This window comes from Arctopsyche grandis, chromosome 5 (genome assembly GCF_051622035.1).
Source record: "Arctopsyche grandis isolate Sample6627 chromosome 5, ASM5162203v2, whole genome shotgun sequence".
NCBI classification, from domain to species: domain Eukaryota; kingdom Metazoa; phylum Arthropoda; class Insecta; order Trichoptera; family Hydropsychidae; genus Arctopsyche; species Arctopsyche grandis.
This window is the reverse complement of record NC_135359.1, coordinates 19000517-19012245: the sequence shown is the minus strand read 5'-3', so window position 1 is coordinate 19012245 and position 11729 is coordinate 19000517. Positions and strand designations below refer to the sequence as shown.

The 11729-nt window shown below is 34.3% G+C and overlaps 1 protein-coding gene across 1 annotated transcript in view; it reads right to left on the bottom strand.

Annotated features, from left to right (window-relative positions):
• Positions 1-10677: 10677 nt before the first annotated feature.
• Positions 10678-11729, bottom strand: part of LOC143912356 (uncharacterized) — a 335111-nt gene continuing 334059 nt past the window's right edge. Inside the window, exon 3 of the mRNA XM_077431639.1 lies at positions 10678-11441. Coding sequence (XP_077287765.1) covers positions 10680-11441 — 762 coding nt within the window. The 3' untranslated portion in view covers positions 10678-10679. The remainder of the gene's footprint in view (positions 11442-11729) is intronic.

Here is an 11729-nt window from a genome sequence, read left to right as displayed (position 1 = left end):
GTCGCTAGCGGTTTCAGCTTGCACTTGCAATTTGCATCGCTCTCGCGTATCACTCACTCAATCCATCCCCACACGCTCGCCCAGTCGTCCGCGTACAAATGAGCATGATTATGTTTTCATCGACGCATTCCCGCGACTCGCCCAGCCGTCCTTATACAAATGAGCATGTGTATGTGTGCACCTTCATGTATGAGTGTTTTTGTCAGTGTACATACACAGCACAAACTGTTGAATTCTTATGCACTTTGATGATTATAATATATATTTTTTGGAATCGACATACTTGTGTATGCAAATAAAATGTATCTCTTCTGTTTTTATATTTGCATGTACATATGTACATTTATTGCGATTAAATATTCACTTAATTTGGATATTTGTGTGTATGTCTGGCTAAGTTAAGAAGCATAAAAGTTCCATTTGCAGTATAAATCGTTCGTTTTGTCGTTTTCGTAAAATTTTTGATTTGACCCGTTTTGTGCGTCCACTGATGCGCAAAAGATTTTTTTTATGAAAAAAATCGCTTTGTTCCATTTTTTATCATAATTATTTTTAAATAATTGTAACATACAACATTATATTATATTTATTTTTTTATTATTTATTTAAAATACATGGGGAAGGTGGCAAAGAACAGTAATAAGTAAACATGAAAAAAATACAAAATAAAAGAAAAATAAAAATAAAATAATTAAAGGAAAGTGAAGATAAAGAATAGAAGAATTATTGGAAAAAAAAGAAATAACAAAAATCCTTTAAATTTAAGATAGACATTTAGTTTGTTTTTAAAAATATTAAGGTTGTCTGAATTTACTACATTGTTGGGAAGACTTGTTTCATTTTCTTTTAAAGAAGTACAGTACGTTCTTTTAAAAATTATATTACTGAACAAAAGAAGAAATTAAAATTAATGAAATCAAAAATTTTCGGGTGCAAATAATTTATTCAATTAAAAGAAACCGACAATATCTTTTTGGAAAATTAGCAGTCATTTTATTTGTTAATTATACTCATTTCAGAAAAAAAAATCTGTGCGCTTACAGTACGTTCTTTTACGTTTTTAATCTTATTTCTATTGTCCTTCTACACAAGAATTGTACGTTCTGAAACTTATTATAGTGTCTTGAAAATGTTAATGGAGCGTCCCGTTTTGAGTCCTGGGAAATGTTATAAAGGATAGGTAATGCAAAGTAGAAGAACAGAAGAAGAAAATTATAGATATTTTTATTATTTTCATAAACGATGTTAAAAATAAACAATTAACTAGAGCACGGGTTCCCAGCCTATAGATTGCCAAGGATTGTAAATCAACAAACCAAAAAATAGTGACATTTTTTGTATAAATATTTTAGACATGAAAAATCTATTTTTCAAATGTGTTCAGGTCGCAGGTCGCTTTTATAAAAATTTCGTCAGGCGAAAAAATCGAAAGTGAAATAAGAAGAGGCTAGTAAAAAAAGAGGTCGCCACCTGAAAAAGGATGGGAGCCTGTGAACTAATGCAAAATAAACTATAGAACATTTTAAATATACACATATAGTCAACATTTTCAAAAGAAATGAGGAAAGCTTCAGTTTTACTTTCAACTTTGCAGGCAAATGTTTCGTAAGATTTGGTACTTATTAAACCAAAATTAAGTAGAATATAATTGAGGATGCTTCATGCTTAAAATCTTAACATTTTCCTCATTGGAACTTTTAATAAATATAATATAATGTCACATAAACATATTCATAATGCACTCATCAGATTACATACATACATACACACTGAAAAGTTTGAAACGTTTCACAATTGACGCGGAAAATCATCCATTGTTTTCCATCGACACCATCGTTAATTTTTATTCGACAAAGTGAAAGTTTCCACACAAACCCAAAACAATAGGCCGAATAGTGCAAGTGCACAGGCTCGGTGAGTGCAAGTACATTTATCTCGAGTATTGCATTACGCGTCGCGTTAAATGACCCGATGCGACAGTAAAACCGAGAAAACCGATCGTAAACCCGACCATTAGGGGAATATCGATTAATGCCACGAACTTTCTAAAAATTCTTCGCCTACCGGAAGCTATTTTCCATTAGACGAAAATTGGACACATCGCTAAAGTGACGCATTCACCAAAACGTTATTTTCGGTGAAGTGCACGGACAGAGGTATCTCGTATTATATTTATTATACTTCTATGCACCGGAGTCGATTCGATACGTGGCCGACCACAATAAACATTTCGATTTAGACGGTATCGGTGGATGTGCATGGCATGGGGCACAATGGGCGATCGCCAATGATCACGGAAGCTGGGGGTCATATATTTTTACGAGCGACGAGCGATAATAACGGGGCCGACTGGAGGACATAAAGTTGTCAAACCTCGAAGAGTGGATGGACAACCCCATATGAGGGGGTGTAAGAACCACCCTGTGCATACAACACGTGTCGCATTGCATATATTGCTATATTTTTCCATCAGAGAACGATGCAGCTTTTCTTCCGTTTTCTATTCAGCTTTTATTATGCACTTGTTGGTGTTGTATTTTTATTTTCAAAGAATAAAAGAGTATGTGAATCAATTTTCAAGAAGAACGAATACGAATTTAATTATAATAAATCCGCACAGACATACTCTTCCATGTTAAATCCAGTACAATTTTTGAATCTTAAACAATATAAATCGGTTACAAACGGAAAAAAATATTTATAATACAATGTAAATACATATATGCTCGGCATTACGAGGAGATATAGGAAATGGAATACGTGGGTTAAAAGTATGAAATGAGAAGTTGACAAATTTGATAGAGTGAAGAGACTGAAATGGCAATGAGCGAGTCACATAGCTAGAAGAATAGATGAAATAAGCGTTCGAACGGTACCTAAAATAATGTAAAAGGATGCAAAGAAAGCCACAAGGAATATGGATGGATGAAATTAGGAAAATGTATGGAATGAGATGTATGAGAGCTGTTCAAAACAGAGATGAATGGAAGCGCGTTGTGGAGGCCGTCATCCAGCAGTGGATGGTGAATGGCTGTAGATGATAATGATGATGATGATATACTAGTTATTCCCCACCTTTATAAATTCATTTCATTATTTATAATATATTTTTTATGAATATTATGAGTTAGGTTAAGAGAGATCACGACGGGATGCAGAGAGGGAGATAAAGATTGTGAAATAAAATAAAATAAAATATGTAGTAAGTTGGATTTTCTCATCTATCTCATCCTACACCTTTTTACAATCTCTCAGGTACCATTTGAGCACTTCTTTCATCCATATTTCTTCCATTCTTGTAGCAACGTGACCCGCCCATTGCCTTTTCAATCTTTTCACTCTTTCCACAACTACTATTTTCAAACTTCTCATCCATGTAACGTATTCTGTTTCCTATATATCCTCGATATACAGCATTTCACACTTCTTTGAGGAAATATAGATATAAAAAAATATATATTGGAATACATAAAACATATGAATATATTATTTACATTCTTCAACATGACCGAATATGTTAGAATGAAAGTAAATAGGATGAACTCAATTAGGTTGGCGTTTATAATATAATAAAACAAGCTATTTATAATATAATAAAAAGCTTGTGAAAATATAAACGCTATCTACAATTACAATTATTTTTGATATTTTTTTCTTCAGTTTTCTGCCCATTAAAATATGCCACCCTTGCCTATACCCATGGAAAGTCTATGACGTTGTGTGACTAAAAATTTATTTTATTTTGAAATTTAAAAATTGAACATTATTTTTATTTTTATTTGAAAAATATATAATTTTGTATTTTTTACATCTTTGTATAAAATATGTATTTCGTAAATTATTAAATGTGTAGTTGATCTGATCTTTGATTTATTATATGCTAATTAGTTATATGTATATATCTCAAGTCTCATCAATTTTGAAACGTTGAAAATATTTATATTCAATTATTTTATATTTTCTATATTCAGATGTTTTTATTTTTATTTGCCGATTCAATTTTTTTATTTTTTTTATTTCTATGCTCAGTAAGTTTACAATTGAATTATTATATATGAAAAGTCTTCACGATGACCCTTGCAACACGCGCGCTTCCGCTTTCATCTCTCTCGCAATCCATAAACAATTTTCTCTCATATCCCCATAATAATATAAGTTTACGCGTTTCCCGAGCAATATTTATGAGATAAAGGTACTATAAAAACGTTATTTAGTGGCGATGCGTCCTTTTGTCTTCACTCGTATTTATATGTTCGAGGGGAGGTCTGCGAAATGGTTTCGATCATGAAATAGGTAGCCGTTTCCTTGGAAGCAATTATAATATAACGACTGCTATCAGACCTCTTTTTCTTATTCGAAAATATATATTCCCTTTAGTATCTTAGGTAACATTATATAATGTGTTAATTTCAATTAATATCTACAGACATAGACTATGAACTATTCAGTTCATAGTCCAATGTGGTTGAATTCAAAAAAGTGTCTATAGTAAGTCTAGATTTTATTTCACGTTTTCGTTGATCGGATGCAATATTTCACAAAAACCGCAGATTGTACATATTTGAAATTTTCGCGTGGGTGTGGGTCAAACAGTCTGGCACGATGTACATACACAGGCGTTTCACTGAGATAATAGTCGAATCGATGGACTGGGGTCGCCTTGTAAATTGCGGTTTTACAATTCCTCGAAATTTTGGACCGATTTGCGGTTTTGCGATTTGACAAAGGGAGTCGGATCGACAACGCAACGTCGCCATGTTTTGACTGCATTCCGAGAACTGATAATCACAGGAAGAGCTCAAAATGAACGTGTGTATACATATATACATACTCACGTACATTTATATGTGATATTTAATCCATTATCATATATACAATTATAAATATATATGTATAATAAATTTGACACGGAAAAATCATCGAAAATATAAACGATTCAACCGGACATAATTGTTAGTAGAAAAAGATAATGTTAAATCAAAAGCCAGCAGCATAGCTCGGACGTTAAGCTTCTGCTTACCGTCAAGAAGGTGCCGGGTTCTATCCCTGAATGAAAATGAATTTTTCAGAGTATGTTGTTGGTCAGACCTGGATTTGTGACTCCAGGTTGATCGTTTCCTATCAGAGTTTGCCAATTTTCTCTGATTTCATTGTTGAAACGGTTCCCGGAAAAAAAAAATTGGCTAAAAATCCTTCCTACCTACTATGTCACCACTATTTGAAATTTGATGGATGTACAATAAAAATTTATGTACAATTCATAGATGTGAAGATTTGCGAGCTTTTTCAGTGTCTCGCAATTCAACGACTTATAATAAAAAAATGCTGCATTTGTATTTGTAATTGGCCAGGAAGGCGCATTGGGATTTACCTGTAAAGCCTTCCTGGTATATATGTAAAAAAAAAAAAAAAAAAAAAAAAAAAAAAAAAAAAAAAAAAAATGCACCCATTAGCTTTGAATTATGCATGTGTTTCAAATGAGATATGTTTCAATGAAAAATTTTGTAATTTACATACATATACGAACTTTTTACAAATGTATAGGCGATTATGAGTTAAGGTCTATTTATGTTATCCAAAACTGCGCGTCAACAGATCAGCACATCACTGCATGGAAAAGACGACTTTTATTCATACTGTACAGTGGTTTGGTGATTATTCCGCAAAAAGCGATCTCGCGCAATTCACTAAAATCTCGATCACGGAACATCTGGCAGTCGAAAACTCCATCAATCGAAACTAGAACTCGTGCCAGATGTTCCATGATCAAGATTTCAGTGACTTGCGCGAGATTGCTTTTTACTAACCTCTTCTTACTTTCACTTACGATCACTATCCAAGAAAAATTTTGGCTCTTATCCGATCGTTTTCATACTTTGCCATTTTGCTCGGTTTGGTGATCAATATAAGTGGAAGTTTCATCCGCCATTATTACGGAATAATCTGTTTACCCTATACAGCATCGCCCGTTTCGGCACTTCATACTTGTTTTTGACGAGTGAAAGGCAAAATTGGCTTATACATATATATCATCATCATCATTTACAGCCATTCGCCATCCACTGCTGGATGAAGGCCTCTCCAACACGCTTCCACTCGTCTCTGTTTTGCGCAACACTCATCCATCTCATTCCGCACATTTTCCTAATTTCGTTCACCCATCTTCCTTGCGGTCTTCCTTTTACTCTTTTGCCTTCTCTCGGGTACCATTCAAGCACTTCTTTTGTCCACCTTTCGTCCATCCTCCTAGCTACGTGACCCGCCCATTGCCATTTCAATCTCTTCACTCTATCCACTATGTCCACTACCCTTGTCATATTTCTCACCCACGTGTTCCGCTTCCTGTCTTTCCTCGTTATGCCAAGCATACAGCGTTCCATACTTCTTTGAGTGCATTGGATTTTATTTTGCATCTTGGCGTTCAGTGTCCAAGTTTCACATCCATACGTCATCACTGGCAAAACGCATTGATCAAAGATCCTTTTCTTCAGGCAGAGTGGCATTTTTGATTTAAAAACAGCATTCATCCGTCCAAATGCACTCCACCCTAATTTCATACGTCTCTTTATCTCTTCATTTTTACTACCAGACATGTCAATTATTTGACCTAAATATAAATAATTATTTACTACTTCTACTGGTTTATCATCTAAGGGGATGCTATCAGGCATGCAATAACTATTGAACATTAGTTTAGTCTTATCTACGTTAATTTTTAATCCTACTTTTCTACTTTCCCTGTCCAGCTGTGTTAGTCTGATGAGTAGGTCAGCTGAATCACGAGCTACTAAAACTATATCGTCTGCGAACCGAAGGTGACTCAAAAAGCGACCATTGATGCTTACTCCGGCTGTATCCCAATCCAATTTCCTGAAAACTCCCTCAAGCACCGCATTGAATAACTTGGGCGAGATTGTATCTCCTTGTCTTACTCCTTTTCCTATGCTAAATCTATCTGTACCTGAAAAAATTTTAACCGAAGCTGTGGCATTCTTATATATTGCAGCTAACAGTCCCACATAGGGTTCCGGCACTCCCTGTGTTTTTAGAGCGTTAAGTACTGCATTATGACTAACTGTATCGAAGGCTTTCTCATAATCGACGAAACCTAGGCACAATGGCCGTTGATATTCGTTGGCGCGCTCGATTAGTTCGCCAACTACTTGGAGGTGGTCCATTGTGCTGAAATTTGCCCTAAACCCTGCCTGCTCTACAGGTTGGTTCTCGTCGAGGATATTCTTCAGCCTTTCTGTAATAACCTTCGTGAAGAGCTTGTAGACCGCTGAAAGTAGACTAATGGGTCGGTAGTTCTTGATATCGCTTTTGTCGCCTTTTTTGTGTATTAAAATGATAGTTGCGTTATTCCATCCTTCTGGTATAGCTTGGTTCTGGATGCATTTGCTGAAAAGCCTAGCTAAGATATTAATTAGGGGGGGGCCGCCACATTTTAGTAAGTCAATGGGAATATTATCTTCCCCTGGGGATTTACCGTTCTTTGCAGTTTTTAGCGCGGCCTCTACTTCGCTAGGCAATACTGCAGGAACCCTTTGGCCGTGTGTCGATTCCAGAGCGGGGAATTGGCCGTTGTCGTTCTCGTATAGTTTTGCATAGAACGTGTAAACTCTGTCTATGATTTCTTCTCTATTCCTAATTATTACTCCGCTCTCTGATCTGATTGCGATCATTTGGTTTTTGCCTAAGAAAAGATCCTGTTTGCACTTTTTCAGGCTACGGTTATTCTTAATGGTATTTTCTATTAGCTTGCTGTTAAAATCCTTGACATCCCTGACTATTCTCTTTTTAATTTCCTTATTTACTAGATTGTATTCTTGCTTATTATTATCCCTATCTAAATTCCTTTTATGCTTAATTAGGTTTTTTGTTTCCGCTGAAATTTTGCTTAATTTAATCTGTTTCCTGAATCCACCTAATTTCTTACCTGTTGAGGTTAGAACCGAACTAATTACAGTGTTCAATTCCTCGATGTCTGCTTCTGGGTTTAATTTCCCGTATCGATTTCCAAGTTCGAGTTCGAATTCCTTTTTCCTAGACCTTAGTTGAGCGAAATCTGGAGAGTTACTGCATCCTTTTATTAATTTCCTACGTTCGCAATTTATATTAATGGCCATCTTGGCACGGACTAATCTGTGATCGCTACCTATATCTACTTTACTTAAAACACTAACGTCTTTAACGGAGTGCAGGGCATTTGTTAGGATGAAATCGATCTCGTTTCTGTCTCCTTTAGGACTCTCCCAAGTCCACTTATTGTTGGTGTTTTTCCTGAAAAATGAATTAGTGATAAAGAGCCTGTTGTGTTCTGCGAATTCTATGAGGCGATCGCCTCTGTCGTTTCTTTGGCCGGTACCAAAATTGCCTACTGCTCTTTCAGTATTTGCCTTTTGTCCTATTTTTGCGTTAAAGTCGCCCATGATTATTTTAAAGTGGTGACGGCTATTATCGTATGCGTCCTGTATTTTTTCGTAGAAGTCTTCTATTTCCTCGTCTGGGTGGCTAGATGTGGGGGCGTACACTTGGAAGATTTGACAAGTGTACCTGCTCGAGATTCTTAATACTATATAGCATATACGTTCCGATATGTCGCTTATTTCTATAATATTTCTTTCTATTCTCTTATTGATAAGAAACCCTACTCCTCCTATTCTACCATTTGGTAGCCCTCTCCAGTAGAGACAGTTACCACTTTTTAGGATTATTTGGTTTTGCTGTTTTCGTCTTACTTCACTAAGTCCTATTATATCCCATTTGATATTTTCTAATTCATTCTCTAATGCAAGCACACTTCCTTCACTCGATAACGTTCTTACATTGTACGTGGCTAAATACAGGTTTCTATTAGCTAAGCTATCATCCATCGTCACTCTTACCTTGTTGGAGGTTTGGATATTATTTTTCTCGCATTTATCCAAGATGTGTTGAGAAAAAAGGCGGTACTTGAGAGAGATTTCCATTCAAGGAGTGAGTTCTTACCGCCATAGACTCTTCTCTGTGGTCAGCTTTGACAGATAGTCATCCTAGGTATCACTTGGATATATATATATATATATATATATATATATATATATATATATATATATATATATATATATATATATATATATATATATATATATATATATGCATTTCGAATCACGACAATATGGCGTAATATTGCTTGCGTCGTATTGTCGAATAAATATGACGTTTCCGAAAATTTTCATATGCGCATGACAGCACTTTCATTAGTACGGGTGCACTTGCCTCTACGACGTCACATCACTCGTGAATAGATCGTGTCGGTTACTGCTGTTACGTATACACCACGTACATATTTTAGAACATATGAACGTATCCATATAGCATGTACTAAATAATATTTTCATACTGTCGTTTACGTGCTGTTGACAGTTTGTGCTATGATAGTATAAATGAACCTTAAGTTTACATTTTTTCCATGTATTTATGTACGTAAGTATATTTTTTTATTCTCCTGAGGATGTAGCAATTATCTTAATCATTTTAAATTATTATCTGCAATGTGACCGTAACGGTTGAACGGTCACGTAGGATATCATACGAAAGGCTAGTCGAATAAAAAACGTTAATTGTCCAGTATAAACAGATAACTCTGCAGTTGTTTATATAATAAAATCAATATTGAATATTTAAGGTATTAAACAAACCCAATAATATAGATGCACTTTTTATTTATTACGTATATAGTAGGTAGATAATACATACATACAAAAAATTTATAATATTATTGTACAATGTACATTTATTACATTGGGTGGATGGATAGTTAGGGGTTAACGTACGAATAGAATAATGTAATGTAAGTAAGTCACAAACATCTGCCGTTTGCTAACAGTACCTATTATTTTTGCAAATAGGTATTACGGAAGTGACCATTATTAATGATGGCTCTCACCTTCGGTCGTATGTACAATAATGAATTGCTAAAACACTTTTATTACATTTAGCATAGGGGCTCGATGAATCATCCATACATACATTTACATATACCTATGTATGTAATATATAAAATAATATTTTCAATATTAAAAAAAATATAAAATTATAATGATGTATTATTATGCTTAATATTATCTTGTATTTTATCTGCGTCTTACAACAATCACCATATCGAAATACTACAATGAACTGTAATCATTAATTAATTAATTTTATTTTTTTAAGATATCCTTGTTAAATAATGAACGATCTTATTTGTCGCTTTCAAACAATTGAATAATTGATTTGAAATGCTTTTCCGCTTTTTTCCAGATAAAAAAAAAAACTATTATTGAGCAATTGACTGTGCGATAATGAGACAACATTGATGCATCATTGAATTATGATTAATATGATAAATTTAAAATATATCTTATAATATATTCAAAAAATATATTCAATTGAGAAGCAAGAAAATTTAAAAGATTTTCTCATACAAAGGACTCGTCATATAAAATACTCCAATATGAAATATTTCCGCTAAGTCTTCTTCCTCTTGTTTCATCGTCCGTCGACGATTTTCTGAATCATCTATTTTTCATTAGAAAAACAAATTTTTACATATTTTAAAAATACTTAAAGTAAAAGTAGCTTAATTATGATTCGGAATGTATATTACATATGTTATACATTATATTTCTATCTAGTGTATTTATTATCGAGATTCATTGATGCATCTTGTAGTTGTCGTTTCTCTTGAACATGTTGTCATTGTTGGTCATTCCTAAATATTTCGCTTCCGGAGTGATGTCATCATCATCTGACAGCGTGCATTTTTTCGGAATCTCCAACCAATTCATTTTTCCGACGGGGCCTAAATGTTTTTTCTTCAGTCGTAGATTCAATTGGGGTTTTTCAAATGTCTCGCATTCGTAATGTTTCTTATTCCACTGTTCGTTGTATGGAGTAGACAAATATGGGTCCAAGTCTATTTCATCATTTTCAAAATGTACTTCCCTGCGCGACGTACTTCCATTTCCAGTGGCGCTGAATGATCGGGATCTTCTTCTTAGCTCTGAAGAGCAGTTTCCATTTTCACGTTCTGTTGAGGTTCTGTGTCTTTGGGGACGTTGAGTGCTGAAACTGTGTCTTCTTGAACCAGGCATGTCGTTTTCTAAAGGATCGTTCAAGTTGCGCTCGAAGCTAGAGTATGAGCCTACAGATATGGAACAATTGCTGCAGCTTTTCTCTCCACTCGAGTCAAATCTGGATCGATTTTGGATGAAGTTGGTTTGACTAGATGACAAGGATCGACTGTGAACAGCTTGATCCGATCTCGGCAACGGTTCTGTGGGTAGATTGAACATAGAAACTGATTTTCTGTTCAGTGAAGGCGTTAAAGCTTTTGGTTTCAAGTAGAGTATCGTCTCAAGAATAGATCGCCATATTGATTTTTCACTCGATGTTCTTCCTAAATCTTCGATTTCCTGAAATATGAAAGAAAACATAAATTAATTTGGAAACAAACTCACGGAAAAGTCTCTAAACAAGATAAAATATCTATTCAAAATAAATAAGATCTATATATGTATGTATGTACATCTACATATATGATATACTTTATTTATGAGTGTATCTCATATAAATACATAGTATGTACATGTATCTCATTTATCTTTATATCATTATATCAGTACAAATAAATTTTTCTGCTAGATATGTATCGGTTCCTTTGATCTTATCATTATATATCAAATTTTGCATGATTTATGCGT